The sequence below is a fragment of the Danio rerio genome, chromosome 3 (genome assembly GCF_049306965.1).
Source record: "Danio rerio strain Tuebingen ecotype United States chromosome 3, GRCz12tu, whole genome shotgun sequence".
NCBI lineage: Eukaryota > Metazoa > Chordata > Actinopteri > Cypriniformes > Danionidae > Danio > Danio rerio.
Window position 1 is genome coordinate 61465001 of NC_133178.1, and position 19956 is coordinate 61484956.

Below are 19956 nucleotides of genomic sequence, written 5' to 3' on the forward strand. Positions count from 1 at the left end.
ATTTGTCGACTTTAACTGCAGTTTGGCACTTTCGCTTTCATTCAGGAGCATTTCATGCATGCCCCCCATGAAAAACGAGATATTGGATGCAAGTGTAAACTGCTAGAATAGATTTGTTTTGATGAAATTTGATGCTGCACGCAGTATGGAAAAAAAAACATCTGCATTTTGCGACAGGGACGGACTGGCCATCTGGCAGACCAGGCCGTTTCCTGCTGGGCTGACGCACTTTTTGGGCCGGGCTGATCATCGTCATAGATCTGGTCGGCCCATAAAAGTCTTAGAAGCCTATTGTTTTTGTTTTTCTGCCTTATTAATTGACCATGCTGTGATCTGTGACTCTCTGAAAGTAAGATCCTTTTGTGACACTCTGCAGCCCATTGGTTTTTTTCTTTATTGACAATGGGCTGGCCCAATCACAAACTCTTAGTATTTTGGGCTCTGTGTGAGAGTGCATCGTCTGTGTATATTTGTCAAAAAAGTGGAGAGTCAGAGAGAAGAAACGGAAAGGAGGCGCAAAGAAATCGCGGGAAACACACCAGCGTTTTATTTAGCGGTTCAGAAAAGTTCTCTGTTCATTCTAGCACATGGCTAAAAACGCAAATCACGTGACCACACACACTCTGCCTAGAGCTGCAGCCAGTAGTTGAGCATAAACCCAAGTTGAGAGTATAGTGCACGTCAGACAGTTCATCAACTATCTGTTGAATCTCATCTCACAGTTGTTAAACGTGATATTGAATTCATCTTGTTTCTATCTAACACCTCTTCTGTCTTTTTGAATCACTTGTTCTCAGGTAACTTTGTTTAGGCTGAGTGCAAAGATAAGCTAATATATTAATTTATGTAAGGCGAAGGGAAATAAATGAATGATAGTGTATTTTTTTAGAACTTAACAAAAATCTTTATGGACAGTATAATTGAGATTAATGTCTGTATTTATTTTATTATTTAATATACATGGCTTTTGTGTTTTATAAAAAAGGAGTTGATAAACATATTGGACATGCACGGCTAGATAGCATTTTGATTGAATGTAGTGGGCCGCTCAGGCCCAAAATGCCAGGGCTGATTTTTTGCCCCAGTCCAGCCCTGTTTTGCAGACGTTACTTGTAATTCATTACCACCAACACTGCTCCTAATTGTAATAATATCTTTGTTGAGAACTATTTCGATATTACCATAGATGATACACATCATACTGTATTGAGCTGATGGTTTGTGTGTGTGTCAGACCTGCACAGGGTGATCGTGGTGCTGCTGCCGCTCAGCCTGGTGCTGCTGGTGTTTGGAGGGATCTTTGCTCTGGTGGCGTCTTTGACTCAGAGCTGCTCTCTCCTCATTTGCATCTCTGTGTACTTCCTCATCTGCAGTGAGTGCCATTCACACACACATACACATGCATTTGTTTATTTTTTTGTGATTTTTCGGGACATTTCATAAGTGTAATGGTTTTTGTACTGTACAAACTGTATTTTGCATCTAACGCTACTCTTACAGGAAAAGTGCGTGCGCTTTTAGTTTCTAAAAATGCATATTCTGAATGATCTATGAGCATTTTGAAAAGTGGGGACATGGGCAATGTGTTTATAAGTCACATTCTTTTTGTAATATCTGTGGCATACCCACACCATTCAGAACACACACACTCACATATTGTGTTGAGGAGCCTGAATGCATTCATGGTATTCAGTCTAATTCCTGTTTGAGTTTAGGAGGAACAATATGAATAAAACATAAAAGTAATGCATATTGTAATATGCACCAGGTTTCAATGGTTTATTTTTATATCTATAATCAGCGGACTGTACAAACAAGCTTGCATAGACTTTTACCCATTATAATTACCCATTATGCTTTGCATATAACCGTATGTTCACACCGAAAGCCGCGAGAGCGTCAAATTACCCAGAAGTCATTCATTTTCAATGAGAGGCGGCAGCGATAAGCGGCAAGGAGCAGCGCGGCGCCTCTTTGCCAGTGTGGGCGTCGAGGAGAGTTGAAATCAAGTCAACTTTATGGTAATGAGCTATGACGTAGTTTGGCGGCAAGCAATCAGAATGAAGAAGTCCAACGCTTGAGAGGAGTTCAAAGAACACAGACCTGTGAACTTTGGTTCCGACCACAGTTGTTCCCAAGGGTTTGATTATTACAGTCGCCGGATTTTCTTTTATTTACGATGTTTTCTTACAGGAACATGCATTAAATGATGAGTTACTGGCGAGTTACTGATGTGCATTAATGTTATTCATATATATGTGTATATATATATATATATATATATATATATATATATATATATATATATATATATATATATATATATATATATATATATATATATATATATTCATCTTAGAAAAGCGGGAATCTCACGCAACAATACAAAACAGTATTGCTGCTTCAGGATATTTCAGAGATATGGACACATTGGATAATTAAGTTGAGCAAAACCACACCACATGCAACTTGATCTTCCATTATTAAATGAATTTGATAAGAAGTGAGCAACTTTTTTAAGCTAGAAAGCATGTTTTATGCAGGAATGTATGCTGCAACTGCCCCTTTAAATACAAGATTAATGTAGCGAATTTTGATGCTCTCGCCGCTGACAGCGTTGTCGCCAGGGCGGCCAGAGCGACTTTGGACGCTCTCACCACTTTCGGTGTGATTCCACAGTAAGGAGGATGCTTCGAATCTCCGGTCGGCAGCTTGATGCATATAAACAGTCACATTTGGACAGCTTTGAAACGATAGTTTTAATTTATTTTACTTGCTTTTAACATCCTTGAACTAATACTGCTGTCGATCAGTGCCACCTTCAAAAAATGCTATCTAAATGGAATTAAAAACAACATCTGCGAGTTACCTTCAGACGGCATCTCTTGTGGCATTTAAATGTAGCATCTTCATCGCAAAAGTGATCATTTTCTCTTTTTATTTAAAGGGGTGGTCCACTATGATCTCATATTTTAAACTTTAGTTGATGTGTAATGTAGCTGTGTGAACATAAACATCTCTGAATGTAAAAAGTTCTCAGTTCAATGCAAAGGGAGACCTTGGTTTTTACAGAGTAAGCTTAGCAAAGCCTACAATGAACGAATTTTGGGGACTACAAAAAAATACTTCCGCCCCCTGTGACATCTCAAGTTCGTTTACTGCGCATCCCACACTGCGCATGCAGGTAAAGGCTGTGGCCAGAAGCACTGTAACGTTATAGCAGAGATGAAGCTTAAAAATGCGTCTAAACGCTGCTGTTTCCACAGAGCTTCGTCTGTTTCTGTATTTGGGCTTCCAAAGGACACGACACAAAGACAGATGTGCCTTCAGTTCAATATTAATTATCTTCCAGAGGATTATAAAATACCCAGCAAGCATGATTTGACAAAACAGCTCCAGAATCTCTCCCAGTTCAGTGCTGGATTAGGCTAAAATCTCCTCAAAGCAGAAGCTGTAAGCTACAAGTAAGTGTTTTTATTTGTTAAAATTGATCATGACATGTACAGTTTCTAGCTACGATATATTACAGAAAATAACTTAATCCGAGCATCAGAGAAAAAGAAAGTCCCGCGCACATGCGCTTGCTAAAGAAAGTTTACACATTCACACACACATAGACGCACACACACACGCTGTTAAAGGAGCTGCACCCCATTTTCACTCCTTAGTTACAGACACTTGTCAGATGTTATTTTAGAGAGCGGGCGCAAGGTTGACTGCATGTTTACACAGCAGAAAAGCGTGTGCTTTTACGGGCGTGACGTGGAGCCGATCCGCCAATAGCAGCACATTATGATGATGACCAATCAGAGTCACTTAAGGGCGGGCCTTTTAGAGGAACTAGGAAATATGACAGCCGTTTTCATGTTAGCTGAGTAGCTGTGTATAATCAAAGTGAGATATATGAAAAAATTATGCGATTTAATTCAAGTGAACCATAAGCACACATTGCTTTGCATCTTATAAACACAACCAAGCCTTAAAATTACATTCTGGACCACCCCTTTAAAAATATAACCAGCCCAAACAAATGTAATTCATCAAAATGTTTGACACAGTTTGTACTGTCCCACTGACACATTAGCTATGTTTCCATCCAAAAATGCGAATAAACATTATGCGCAAAACTGGATTATCGCATAAAAGTTGTGCGAATGAAGCATCGTTTCCATCCAACGAGTCAAAGCGAACAAAATCGTCACTTCCTGATTAACTGCCGCCACATATCAACAGTAAAAACTGCATTTGCTGCAGAAGGAGAAGCTGCGTCAATCTTTTCTAAATGAATGCGCCTCAGAAGACAATCCTGACAAGCAGGGAATGCGTGGTGGCGTTTGAAGCGCGGAGCACAGGCGCTCTTGATTCTGGAGGTCATTAATAATATAATAACATTAACACTGAAATGGTAAGGCGTTTTATAATGACCAAAACAACATTTCAGATGTTTCATAATGTGCTCAACCTGACGTTTTATCCATTCACACACATTTTAAGCATCACACGATCTCTTTCAACAAAATCACATGACCTTTTTTAATGCGCATGCTGGAGTTTGTGCGGTAAAAGTGTTTCCATCGCAGTTTATGCGCATCTTTTCTTTTTTTTTTTTTTTTATTAGAATATGCAAAAATCATACAAATACAAGAAAATGTCAACAAATAACAAATACAAAGCAACGAAACAAAAACAAAACAAAAACAACAACAATTTAGTCATGTACTGGTACTGTATGTGCGTGAGTGTGTGTGTGTGAGTGTGTGTATGCATGTAAAGGTAACTTGGTGGACAGGTCAGAGTACATACATAAGGAACAATAAAAGTCAATAAATGAAGCAAGTGTCACAGATATAGATAAAACATATAGAAAGAAACCAGTCAGAGGTAGGGAGTAACAACAATGCTAATTAATGTATGATAGTAAAAATGAGAGTAAAAAGAAAGAAAGGACAACAGTAATAACTGACAACAATAATAATAAATCACAAGTGCTACACAAACTACTACTACAAAAAAATTACTTATATTACAACTACTACTGCTTCTACTACAGCCACAACCACGACTACTACTACTAGTACTACAATGTCTACTAATACTGATACTACTACAACGACTAATACTACTGATACTACTATAGCGTTTGCTACAACTAATACAACAACGTCTACTGCTACTACTACTACTACTACTACTACTACTATTACCACTACTACTACTACTACAATCACTTCTACTACATCTACATCAACAACATCTACTACTGATATTACTACACCAACAAACAAATGCGCATCTTTTCTTATCGAATAAAAAGTTTATCCTACCCAGTTAGGCGCATAAGTTTTTTATGCGCATTTTCAAAATTTATGCGCATCATGGCGTTTCCATCAACTGTTGTTTTTATGCGCATTTGCAAAATGAATAATAATAAATAGGTGGAAAAATAAAAAATAAAAAAGGTGGATGGAAACATAGCTACTGATTGAAAGAGTGGCACAAGGTGAAAATAAAGGTGCATTTTGAAAATGCCAGAAAAACACATACCGTGGTAAACACTGCACAATACAAACTTTTTTTTTTTTTGTCAGATGACTGCATTTTGGTTCTTTTCAACTGGTTCGGACCAAAGCAATCAGTGTGGTGTGAAAAGGACCCAAAGACGGCGTTGGCACTGTGCTGTGTAAACTACAGTTATCCAGATGAGAGAACATTAAAACAGAAGTGGGAACTTTATTCTAGTTGAATAACTGCATGTTCATCCTGCACTCAGTGTTATTGTGCTGTATTATGGGTTATGTTTGCCATGATAGGATGTGATGATGATGATGGTGTAGTTTGGGCTTTGTAAAAGGTGCTCGTGATCCAGCAGAAAAGTGAAGTGCAGCTGAATGAAAACAGAAAATCACTGGGAGTTTTGACACACAGTGCATCACAGCTTTTCATTTGTTCTTTGTTTTTTTTTGTTTTTAATAGTGCTGCTTTGAGCTCTGGAGATGAAAATATTACTGTCCGGCTCCAAAGCAACACTGAAAACTGTATTCATCTATAAATGTAAATGTTGCATAACTTCCTATGGTCGTTGTAATGATGGGTTTGATGACTGAGAATCCATTTGCAGCATATTTATTGAACTGCACACAAGATTGCAATGATTAAGGAAACAGTGATGGGTAAACACTCACTCTTGGAAATATACCAGGCTTGATCAAGAGCAGAAAGCAAACATTCAGCAATGATGATACAGGTTTTGCAGCATAGAACTAGAATGAGGATACAGGCAGGTTCAAGGGAGCAATCTAGCGATCATAAACAAGGTAAACAGTCCAAACGGTAATGGTAAAGGCTGGTTTATACTTCTGCGTCGAGTGCACATGGATGGTCTGGCGCAGCCTCTGCGCAGTCACATACCTCTTGCTGACACTGACGCGCACCTCTCAAAAATGTAACTACATGTAACTAAATGTAACTACATTGTGCCAAGAAATATGCATTTGCATAATAACTCGCTGCCTGCTGGTCTTAAATGTAAACACTGTACAGCTAGACAGATAAAAGTGCATGAACATTAAAAACAACATGAACATTAATTAACATGTGTACACCATAGTAATGAAACGTTAGTAGTAATTTACTGTAAAGTGCTTTAAGTAAACCAAAGTGCCAATGACTCTGAGTTTCGTATCTCGGTTGCCAACATTCTGTAAAATCGATCAGTCTTGACCATGCTGTAAGGGCGAAGGTCCTTGCAAATAAGGGCGTACCAGCCTGATCTCACGAGAAAAAATAAGTATTTTACGTTTTGCCAGTTTAGTGGCTAATTCGTACGAATTCGTACGAGTTCAGTCGTACGAAATGGTACGATTTTAAAAAGGAGGCGTGGCACCTGACCCCACCTCTAACCCCAACCGTCATTGGGGGATAAGCAAATCGTACTAAATTGTACGAATTAGATCGTACGAATTCATACGAATTAGCCACTAAATGAAAAAGTTACGAATTGCCGTGAGATTGTGTTGGGCGTACTCACACTATGCTATGCGAACCATGCCCAGGCCCGTTTCCTGGATCGTTTGAGAAGTGTGAGTGCCCGGGCCCGGTTGGAAGAGGTGTGCCTGAGCGCGGTTCACTTGGGCTTTGGCGCAGTACGCTTGTGTGTGAGTGCAAAATGCGGCTAAGCCCGAAACTGAAAGCGAGACGTGACTTTAAAGGGACTGTTTAATATGGAATATTTAATCATTCTTACTGTTCAGTGAATGCAAACTGTCGTAGCTTATTAAAGACGCAAACTCCTCACTGCAAGACAACTGCGCACCTTCAGCAAACCTCCTCATTCCTGCAGCACGAGGGCTTTATGATTGTTTTTGACCGTCAAAAGTGGCTGATCTGTTCAGCGAAATATCTGACTGCGTGTCACAGCATGTCAAACGACTTAAACGATATGAGAAATGCTGAGCGAGAGCACTTACTAAACAGAGCAGCGTTGATGACGTAAGCGTGCCCTGGCCCGAATGTAATGAGGGTGCAGGCCGTCAGGGGAGATGGGAGGGGGGATAAGTGTGCTTTGGCCCGGTTCAAGGCAACTGTACATTGTGTGAGTACGGCCTAAATTCGGCGATGGACTTAGTGATACTTTGTGCCCTAGGCAAGCCAAAGGGGAGCTTTGCTTTGAACGCAGTAGTGATTGTCGACTGACTTGGTTTGCCCTCATTATCACCTGAGAGTAGTTCACCGTGATAGTGAACGAGGTGTGTTTGCAAATCCGTAGTGTTGCTGTTTTTATCCAGTGCCTTTCAGTCGACTGTCTTGTATAACCCGAAGTGTCTCCACACTTTACAGTGTACTAGCAGCCGGGTCTCGCTACCCTTTTTTTGAGCTTCTTTTCTGTTGTTGTTAGTTAACTTGAGTTCTTTACTGGCTGCTGCTTCCGCCACTTTACCCCCTTTTTACTCGAACAAAGCCCCCCGCACACAGAATAGTAGATATTAAGTAGTGACAGTGATACTGACAACGAGTAACTAATAATAATTATATTATTAGTAATTATACTAATAATTTTGCGTATTAAAATATCGATATCGGCCATTAGTGTATCGATTATTTATCGCGACAGAAAGCTCAACAATATATTGCAATATCGATTTTTTTCCCCACCCCTAATAAAACCCACTGCCAGCTAGCATTTTAGAAGTGTTGATGAATCATCTGTTGAACTGCAACCCAATCATCACAAATACTGCAGAAGACCTATTGGAACCCACATGGAAACAAAATTCTCACAGAAATCAGTCAAGTTTTGTCAAGGAAAAATCATGGTTTGGGGTCACATTCAGTATGGGGGCGTGCGAGAGCTCTGCAGAGTGGATGACCATCAACAGCCTGAGGTATCAAGACATTTGTGCTGCCCATTACATTACAAACCGGAGAAGAGGGCAAATTCTCCAGCTGGATAGCGCTCCTTCTCATACTTCAGCCTCCATATCTAAGTTCCTGAAAGCAAAGGAGGTAAAGGTGCTCGAGGATTGGCTAGCCCAGTCACCATATATGAACATTATTGAGCATAAATCGAAGAAGGAGGCATTGAGGATGAATCAAAAGAATCACTTGATTCTTCGACTTCTACTTCTGTCAGGTAGTGTACATCTTGAATTGCTTATTTCTCTGGATTTGAACATTCTTCAAAACATTTGGAATCATGTTAGAACGTATGTCAGCAAAATACTGTATACAACACCTAATTCTAGTGTTTTCTTTGGTCATTTTCATGAACAAATCTTATACTTTGTGTCTTTAATGACTAAAATGTGCACTGACTGATGGATCAAATAGTAAACAGTGAAAAGAATGAAGTCTCGCAGGAGATTAAACACATCTGCAAATGCAGCGCTTTCCCTCACAAAACCACGGACTCGAGCTTCTCGGTGGAAAATGAAGACAAGCCAGAGGAAGATGCGGATGTTTCCATCTGCTCTCGCCTCACATAAGGTTTCTCACATTATTCTACAAATAGGAGTCTCAGACGTCTTCCATCATGACACTGGTGAATCACTGAAGCACCTAATCAAAAACATCTCCAACACTATGCTTCATTCCCATCTATAAATTCATCAGACGTGCATCTCTCACTCATCTCCTGACACTCAGTCTGTCTGAAATGCTGTGGGTTTTGCTGTTATTTATTTTTTGCTCATATAAAGAGCAGTTCACAACCTCCAAAGTGTCTGTATTTCTGAGAACAGATTCATCCTAATGGCTTTAATGCTTCTCTTTAGTTTAGACCGATGCGCACCTGTGAAAAGAGCGCACTTGATTATATTTAATCTGCACTACTTCAGATCTTACAAGTGTATTTTAAAAAAAGTTGTAGAGTAATAATGAAAATGCCACTCGAGTGCACTTGAGGAGAGTTCATTTGACTGTCTACAAAAACTGCAAGGTGCATTATAGAAAAGTGTGTAGTGAAAAGTACATTTTAAAAATCGTTTGTTATTCTTTAAAGAAATACAGTCACTAGAGCACATTTTAAACAGTGTTTTACCTGAAGTTACACTGAAAGCAAAGTATTTAATAAACTAAACTGCAACTTCATCATTATTTTATACCTTAACATAAGACTGGATACAAATAAGATCAATATCATAATCTATATTCTGTTTTCAGATTTGACATGACCATGGGCCTGTTTCAGAAAGGAGGTTAAGTGGAAACTCAGAGTATTTTAAGCCTGAAATAAGAGAAACTCTGGGTTTTCCATTTCAAAATGGCAGGTTTGTCAAGCTAGAGAAAGCAGGGTAAGTCAAGCCTGTTTCTGAAAGAGAGGTAACTTTAACTCAGAGTCAGTTACCCTCAGGCCCGGATTAATAATTCAGAGGCCCCTGGGTACAATTTCTTGTAGGTCCCCTATAGTCGCACCCCATAGTTGAATTAAAAATAAGATTAATATAATATTTGTTAATCTACAATGTATTGCCCACATTTTTAAAAATAAATTATATACAGTACTTATAATTCTAGTCTACAAAGAATTAACTTATTTTTAAAGCATTTAATGCACACTTTGAAAAAAAAACATACTAAAACAACTAGGGGAAATTAATGGATTTTAATATACTTGTTCAAGTTCACTGAAGCAGTACTGCAAATTTATTTTTAAGGGTATTTTAAATGTATAACTTCTACAAACTTATAATGCACATGATTTGGATAACACCTCTCCAATCCAGTTCTAGCAATCTAACAAGCTTAGCTTACAATGTTTGCAATGTTTACAGTGTTCTACTTACAACAAATCTAAATCCCAAACATCAGAAATGACAACAGAATGTTAAGATTTAATTAATGTCAAGTTATTTTATGTTAGTGATTAATGCACTTACTTGACATTTCATTCATTCATTTTTCTTCTGCTTTGTCCCTGGTTTATCAGGGGTTACCACAGCGGAGTGAACCGCCACTTACTTGACAGATTTATGTATTTTAGTTTTAGGTGGTTTGTGTATTTGTTTTATGTTTGGTAAAATAATATCTAAATGCATCTTTAGTATTTTGACCAATTACACTGGCTTGTCCCGATAGGTGGATTTAGAGGTTTTTGCAGAAAAAGCACAAGTGGATTTAGCTGGTTTTGACGCAAAAGAAAATCTTCTCTGTTAAACACCTAAGAATTGTCTAAAGTGACATTTCTGAAAATAAGTTTTTTTATTTACTAGCTCAGGGATTCTCAACTGGTTTGGCCATGGGACTCACATTTTTACATGGTCATCAAGCCGCGACCCAAATTTTTAGGAACTATAATCCAATTTTAGGAATTATTATCAATTTGTATTTATTTGTTAGCATACAGAAGTAGTGACAGATAAATCATAAGACATGCACCGAGACTTACAAATAAACAATATTTTATTGCTGTCATTTAACAAAATGGATCAAATTATAGAAATATTACAAAGTAAAAACGGCAAATACTGTAAACAGTGGTTAGGCTAATGAAAGGTTCAGTTACCATGAACCAGGGGTCACCAACCCTGTTCCTGGAGAGCTACCTTCCTGCAGAATTCAGTCCCAACCCTGATCAAACACACCTGAACCAAATAATACTACCTAAAACAGCACTTGATAATTACAAACAGGTGTGTTTGGTCAGGGTTGCAACTGAAAAGTGCAGGAAGGTAGCTCTCCAGGAACAGGGCATGAACTAAACTGAACTGTTAATAAAACATGTTGTCTGGTTTCTAGATGTCGTTTTAATTTAGAAGGTTTCATCCTCTCTTGTGAGAGCACCTCACTACAAATGACACACTGAGACTTAAAGGGCACCTAGGTTACCCCTTTATTCAGATTTAATACAAGTCTTTTGCGTCTCTAGAATGTGTATATAAAGTTTCAGATCAAAATACCCATCAGATTTTTCATTATACCTTTTACAAGATGCTGTTTTATACTGATTTCCAGCAGGGGGTGGTTTTGTCGTACTGCGCCTTTAAGACGAATCTTTCCCGCCCACTATTTCTACATGCCTCCTCCCTCAGCTGCGTCAGACAACAGACAGACTTAAAGGAAGAAGGTCTCACGTAGCGTTTGTGAGATACTACAGTAAGAACTAATCTTTACTAATCAGTATTGTGAAGTTGCATTGATGAGTCACACACAATATCGTTACAAAGTTAACGCACACACGGGCGCACACACACACACACACACACACCACAGATGACACACACACACACACACACACAGGCAGGCAGACAGAGCGCGCTTAGCTTAGTTAAGGCTAACCTCCACTGCTGTGTGGATATCTGTTATGCTAATGTACAAAATAAACCTGATTTAACTTCCACAAACCGGGATTGAAGCCTCTTCTTTTATAATTGTTCTGACACGCGGCTGTGCTGATGAAGTAAAGCTGAAGTAAAACGCTGTAATTAATTACACACATACTCTGTTTTAAAACACTTTAAACATGTGAAACTTACTCTTAATCACATTTGATGATGATTGCTGATCCTAGCGAACAGAACAGAGCTTTTATTCCCGGTTGCTTTGCGTATGTCTGTCTGGTCTTGTTGACATATACACGCGACTACCTGAACATGTTAATGCGCGCAGCTGTCAATCAATTCGGTGGGCGGAGGGATCGCACACCTACGTAATGGTGCGATCGATTTGAAAACAGCTCCAATTGGCCGACCCTTTTTTTTGTAGTTAAATTGAAAAAAAAGGACTGGGTGTGTTCATATCACCCCAGTATGACGGTCTATACACTATACCAACACACAGATCTGTCCAAACAGCTTGAAAAGTAGATTTTTTACCATAGGTGCCCTTTAAGTCTTTTTTGCCGTCAATATATGTAAATCCATACTTTACATATTCGGGGTGGTACTTGCGCATCGACATATTTGTGGCTATGATTAAATGAAATTTCACAGGTCAAACAGTATAGTTGTCGCGCACGAATTTCAAAATAAAAGTCAAAATAAGTTAAAAATGTAACTATTGTTGTTTTTTTGACCACAAACTCCGCGACCCAAGAGTTAAGAAACACTGTACTAGCTAAAACCTTATCATTAGCTATAAAATGAAACCTCTGAACCTAATTAAAGAAGCCTGATAGAAAATGCTCATTTACAAAAAAAAAAAAATAAGAGGTTGGATGGATTTAGAGGTTTGCCATCTGAATTCTTTTTTTTTTTTTTTTTGAATGTTTTTCTTTGACATGCTCTAATCAGCCACAGTGTGAAAGTACCTGACAGGTGACGTGAATGACATTGATTATATTGTTACAGTGGCACCTGTCAGGAGGTGTGATATTAAGCAATCAGTTCTTCAATGTGTCGGAAGCTTTTTTTTTTTTTTTTACAATAGAAGACATCTGAGTGACTTGACAAGAGCCACACAGTGATGGCTAGACAGCTATATCTACAGTAGCATCTCCAAAATGGGAAATCATGTTACTGGTATACAGTGATTGGTAGTACCTAAAAGGGTTTAAAGAAGGACAAATAGGTTATATGCCGAGCTAGTGTTGTTCCCATGCTGATACACTTCCGGTGACCTGTTATTGTGAACTTTTTTCTATTTTATATGGTTCCTTATACAGCATCGATGTTGTAATGTCATTAAAATACATTCAGTTAAATAAACTTTAGCATTTATTTGGTTGCTCAAGCGTAAAACAAGACAAAAAGCTGTTTACTCGCACGCGTCCATCAGAATTGGCAGGCTAACGCAGAAGCTCCATTGAATATACTGGGGTAAAATAAATGCTCATATTATAAAGACATGGCGGGGGAAATGTAATTTAATGCAGTGCTTCTTGTACAATCGGATGTCACTCAGCTAGTGGAGATCGCTGATTTTTAAAGAAAACAGACCTTAAACGCACCGGATTTTGCATTGGCATTCAATTCGCCGGAAGCGCTTAACCCAGGTTACTGGCAAATTAAAAGTCCTATTAGCATGCTTCGGCATATACCCCATAGTGAACCAGTGCTACTTATTAAATACATTTTTTTCTTGCACTTTCAGAATGTGCTGAAAACTTTCCCTAACACACAAACTTCAAGCCTTCTTTGACATTATGTTGGTTAAATTAGATTGTATACCTTATACCAGTGGGATGCACTCAGAAGACTTATTGCTGCATGTACTGCAGAAAGCAAAGGCTCTGGTCCAATCACACTGAAAAAGCTCTTGGTCATATACTGAGGAAAAATGTAACTCTAGCCATAACAGAAATAGGTCTGTGTTTCTCCAAATCAGTCAGAGTACCCACACTGAAAAAAATTATACAGAGATGATTCCTTGGATTTACTCAATTTTTTTTTTAACGTTTAGTGGTTGTAAACAATTTATTTGTGTTGAATTTAAACAAACAAATTAAGTTGAACATTATTAAACTTAATTTGTTTGTTTAAATTCAACACAAATAAATTGTTTGCAACAGTTCTGCATGCAACACTTTTTTCAGTGCATAATTAATCCTGTTCAGCACCTAAAACACATACAGTGCCCACAAGAGCATTGAAACTTTACTATGGCATTTACTACTGTATGTTAATTTATATACCTTGGCTAATTATACACCCTGTACTTCTCATTATTATTGTTAATCATGTTTCTAACTGAGTTTTGAAGCTGTTTTAAGTCAGTTACAAGTGTTCACACTTAGCTGATGATTGATTATAAAGCTTGTTTGGCATGCTTACCCGGGAGAGAGCCCTGAGCTCATAAGATCCTCGAGCCTGGGGCTCCCTCCCGTTTGCAAGGCGAGAGGGGAGTTTGAGCTCAGGTAGATCTCGAGAACTCCCCTGCTGTAGTAGCTAATGAACAGATAGTGATTGCTCTTTGGAGATAACTACTTACTAGGAGTAAGTCTATGGTGCCGATTTGGATTAGTCAATTAACTTGAGTTGCATATTTTTGGACGGCATGAGGAAACCGGGGAACCCGGGAGAAACCCACATGAGCACGGGGAGAACGTGTTAACTCTGCACAGAAATGACAGCTGGCTTGGTAAGGACTAGAACCAGTGACGTTTTTGCTGTGAGGCAACAGTGCTAACCACTGGGCCACCGTGCCACCCATCTAGGAAAGGAGTAAGAGTGAAAGGGGGGTTTCTTCAAAACGAAGATCGCTGTTATATGGAACTTAAGCTGCGTCCCAAATCGCATACTTATGCACTATTCTACGCCATTTTGTAGTATAAATAGTGCAAGTAGTGTGTTCACACTGAAAACTCAAAAAATAATAAGTGCACTTTAATTACCCGGATGATGCACTCATTCAGCCGCTAAAATGAAGTGTGTAATGATGGACACTTCACGCACTCAACGACCGCAGGTTTGCTTACGTAGCGGAAGGGGCGGAGCTATCGGACGCACATGTTAAATAACTTTATTTATTTTGGATGGTGAAAGCAAAATTCTTCTACGAGAGTGATTATAGCGCCTCCCGATGGTGAATGCAGCAACACTCATGGTAGGTATTATTTGATAATTCGGTCGTTTATTTTACTGATTTGGCAACCGTCAAACGTCATCAGGGAAACGGTTTGAATTTCCGCTTAGTAAAAAAACATTAGTGTGCCATTTGGGACGACACTACATACATGTATTATCCTGTTGAGTGTGTAAGTGCATAAGTACATAGTGCATGAGTACATAGTGTATAGTGTGCCATTTGGGACGCAGCTTTAGAGTATTTATAGGGGCTTAGGAATCAGCTGATTGGTGGATCATAATTGAATAATGCGAGACCGGCTGCAAGCAATCATAAGCATGTGATCCTCTCGAAATTAGTTAATAAATAAACTTCACTTAACGTCATTTGAGCTGAATTTACTCATCGGGTTGATTTGATTTAACTACACTAGCTACAAATTTAAGCCAACAATGTAATTTTTACTATGTGTGTGCATGTGTGTGTGTGTGTGTGTTTTTCAGAATTTTGATCTAGTGTTTTCAAGGTTTGAAAGGGCTTTAATTTTAGGTAAAGTGCTTGAAACTGCTGGCAAATGTAATTGTCATAATAAGGTGCCACTAAATAGGTAATAATAAAGGGTGTAGTTTACTCACAGAGGCCAGACTGACTTACTACAGGTGCAAATTTATCCATATTTTCATTCTTATTTGTACAGTACACAAATATTGAAGAAATATATTTACAGTAATTCACTCTACTGTAATTGTATGATTTTAAAGGGTGTAGTACATTCACAGAGGCCAGACTGACTTACTACCCATATTTTCATTCATATTTGTACAGTACTCAAATATTGAAGGACTATATTTACAGTAATTTATCCTACTGTAGTTTTATTATTTTAAAGGGTGTTGTACATTTGTATAGGCCTTACTAAGTTACTACAGATAAGATTGTACTCATATATTTATTTGTATTTGCACAGCACACAAATATTGTTGAAAAATATTTACAGTAATTCACTTTACTGTCATTTTATGATTTTAAAGGATGAAGTACATTCACAGAGGCCAGACTGACTTACTACAGGTGTGATTTTACCCATATTTTCATTTAGATTTAAACAGAAAACAAATATTTTTGTAAAATATTTACAGTAAATCCCTGTACTGTAATTTTCTGATTTCAAACGATGTAGTACATGTGTATAGGCCTTACTAAGTTACTACAGATGAGATTTTCCCCATATGTTCATTCTTATTTGTTCAGTACTCAAATATTTACTTTATACTGTATAATTTATACTGTAATTTTATGACTTTAAAGGGTTTAGTACATTCACAGAGGCCAGACTGACTTACTACAGGTGTCATTTTACCCATATTTTCATTCATATTTGTACAGTACTCAAATATTTTTGACAATTGTTTAAAGTAAATCTCCTTACTGTATTTTTATGATTTTAAAGGGTGTAGTACATGTGTATAGGCCTTGCTAAGTTACTACAGATGTGATTTTACCTATATTTTCGTTCCTATTTATACAGTTCACAAATATTGAAGAAATATATTTACAGTAATTCACTCTACTGTAATTGTATGATTTTTAAGGGTGTAGTACATTCACAGAGGCCAGACTGACTTACTACAGGTGAGATCTTATCCATATTTTCCTTCATATTTGAACAGTTCTCAAATATTGAAGAAATATATTTACAGAAAGTCATAGTACTGTAATTTTATGATTTTAAAGGGTGTAGTACATTTGTATAGGCCTCACTAAGTTACTACAGATGAGTTTTTCCCCATATGTTCATTCTTATTTGTTCAGTACTTAAATATTTACTTTATACTGTATACTTTATACTGTAATTTGATGACTTTAAAGGGTGTAGTGCTTTCACAGAGGCCAGACTGACTTACTACAGGTGAGATTTTACCTATATTTTTATTCATATTTGTACAGTACACAAATATTGAAGAAATATATTTACATAAAGTCATAGTACTGTAATTTTATCATTTTAAAGGGTGCAGTATATTTGTATAGGCCTCACTAAGTTACTATAGGTCAGATTGTATCTATATTTTCACTTGTATTTGTACAGTTCAGAAATATTCTTGTAAAACATTTACTGTAAAACATCCTATTGTAATTTTATGATTTTAAAGGGTGTAGTACATTCACAGAGGCCAGACTGACTTACTACAGGTGTGATTTTACCCATATTTTCCTTCATAATTGTACAGTACACAAACATTTACAGTAATTCATCCTACTGTAAAAAGTTTTAACATTTTTTATGAACCATTTTAAGGTCAAATTAGCCTCTTTAAGCTATTAGTCTACAGAACAAACCATTGTTATACAATAACTTGCCTAATTACCCTAACCTGCCTAGTTAACCTAATTAACATAGTTAAGCCTTTAAATGTCACTTTAAGCTGTAGAGTAGTGTCTTGAAAAATATCTAGTTAATGGTTATTTACTGACATCATGACAAAGATAAAATAAATCAGTTATTAGAAATGAGTTATTAAAACTGTTATGTTTAGAAATGTGTTGAAAAAATCTTCTCTCGGTTAAACAGAACATGCTGCTGATTTATGTGAGTACAGTTTCCTTCTATAATTAAATAAGCCACAGCCATATCACCCTGCACCCCAAGACTGGTTACTCACTGAAGCTAAGCAGGGCTGAGCATGGTCAGTACCTGGATGGGAGACCACATGGGAAAACTAGGTTGCTGTTAGAAGTCATGTTAGTGAGGCAGGCTGGGGGCACTCAACCTGTGGTCTGAGTGAGTCCTAATGCCCCAGTATAGCGTCTTTCAGATGAGACATTAAATTGTGGTCTTGACTCTCTGTGGTCATTAAAACTTAATAATTACTACTTAATAAATGCTTTCTAAAGCTTCCCACCAGTCCACTTTTAGACGCTTCCCTTCACCTGTTCTCTGAGGGAATCCCTCCTGGCATTTTAAAGTGTGTTTCACTTCATCTAGTGAATGAGGGAAGTTTACACGGACATATCCTCGATCCTGATTTTGACAAGAGGGAGCGAGTCGGCTTCATGTCCACTTCTGCATGTATACTGTATGTCCCAGAATGCAATATGATTATGATGTCGCAACAGTGTAGTTTGTTTGTTTACACTTTATTGTCCCCAATGGGGAAAAACATCAAAAACATAAATCAACACAAACATTTATTCGTCAGCGACACAGAACACACAATCTCTGTACACAGAACTTTTGCAGAACATGTCAAAGTTCCAAATTAAAAAGTCTTCAAAACGTTTTTTAAAAAAAGGTCTTGTATTTCTAAATTATGGATGTTGTTGATGCAAATCCCCAGCCAACATTAGAACACACTTCAGCCTAATAGTTAAAACACACAGCTCTTAAATAACTGCCTTAATCTGCCCTTTTTTTCTCATACTAATCTGTCATCATTATCTGTGACAAGTCGACTAAGCTCCACTTTTATTTTCTAAAAGAAAAAAGTGCATCGTTGATCAGACTATCTGATAGCATGGAAACAGCTTGACGGCTGAGAAATGACATTTAATTGCAGAGCAGCAGATAAAATCACCTCTGTTGTTCATTGTCTGCTGTGAAGGGTGTGAAAGGTCAGGGCTCCTTTGAGCTTCAGGAAAGTGGGTTACAGTAATAACAGACTTTCAAGTTTTTTTTTTTTTTTTTTTTTTTTTAAGAAAAGCGCAGGTCCTCTTCTACCACGACAGTACACAGTGATTTTGACATTTACTATGAAAAAAACCTTCAGCTGGCCTGTCATATTCTATGTCTGTACCCTGCTGAGCTTCGCTCTGCTTTAGAGAATCATTGCTAGTAGAACAGTATATAGTACTATAATATATATTCATAGCTATATATATATATATATATATATATATATATATATATATATATATATATATTTATATATGTGTGTGTGTGTGTGTGTATAAATGCACCTGTACCTGCTGTACCTGATGATTATCCAGGCCTTATGCTGCGTTCACACCAAGCACGAGTGGTTTACATGTTAAGTCAATGCAAACGCGCAAATAGACATCCGAATGGCGCGGCGTGAATGACGAGAATTGCGCGGTGCGCAAGGCGCAAATGGCGTGTCACAAATTGAGCGTTTTGCGCTTTTGATGTGCTTAATGCGCGTTTCGCGCGAATCACTCGCATTCGAAAATCTAAACTTCAGCGGACATTCGCGGCGTGTTAACCAATCAGGAGCTTGCTCTTGTGGGGCCGTGATTGTGACGTATCGCCTGTTGTCGGTGTCCCAGGGCAAATCCCCCAGCAGACACCAACAAGAAGTTCATCAAACTGGGCTGGGCTCAGTCAGAAGCACCGCTGAAAACCTTCATCAGCCAGGTTCAGTTTCTGGAGGAGTCTATAAGCTTAAAGAGCTGGATGCACCTCTGAAAGGATGTAATGGACTCAAACACAGCTCTAAACGTATCGACGCTGTTTATCATCCTTCATAAAGCACATAAACACTGTTATTTTCTTCATAAAATCCATGTTAGCCCTTTAGCTATGAAGCTAGAGTCATGGGACAGACAGAAGCCCTGCCCATCACACGAATCCGCGTCTGTTCTGAAGTGAATTTGACGCGCGAATGAAGCGGGGTTTGACGCGCGAATGAAGCGAGTAACTTCAAATGTTCACGCGACTATTTTCGCGTGAATATCGCGATTTATCCGCGCGTTCCGCGTCTGGTGTGAACACAGCATCATACATCTCCACCTTCTTTCCTTGTCTTTGGCTCTCCGTTTTTAGCACTGCAAAGTAAGAAAAAAAAATATCTACGATTAAAGTCAAAATTCTAGACTTTCGTTGAATTTTTTTGTTTTTAAAATATAACATCTTCACAGTATTTCCTATTGTAGTGAATTAGCTCAAATTAAGTGAACTTAGGATTAATTTGGACTTTTTGGTGCTTCAAATAAATTGACTCCAAAATCCAAACAAACGAATTGTCCATCGATAGTTTGAACAGAGAGTTGACTTCACCTACG

The 19956-nt window shown here is 37.9% G+C and overlaps 1 protein-coding gene across 5 annotated transcripts in view; it reads left to right on the forward strand.

Annotated features, from left to right (window-relative positions):
- The window catches only part of LOC100000694 (transmembrane protein 235-like), a 47766-nt gene that overhangs the window by 4389 nt on the left and 23421 nt on the right, over positions 1-19956 (forward strand). For 4 of the 5 annotated variants that reach the window (XR_012396421.1, XR_012396418.1, XM_073934085.1 and 1 more), the window contains exon 3: positions 1235-1372. Coding sequence is in view for 3 of the 5 variants with exons in the window: in XM_073934085.1 (XP_073790186.1) it covers positions 1235-1372 (138 nt within the window). In the remaining 2 variants the exon portion in view is untranslated. Of the gene's footprint in view, positions 1-1234; positions 1373-5588; positions 10052-19956 lie in introns of those variants that run through there. The other variant, XM_073934093.1, reaches the window with a different exon arrangement.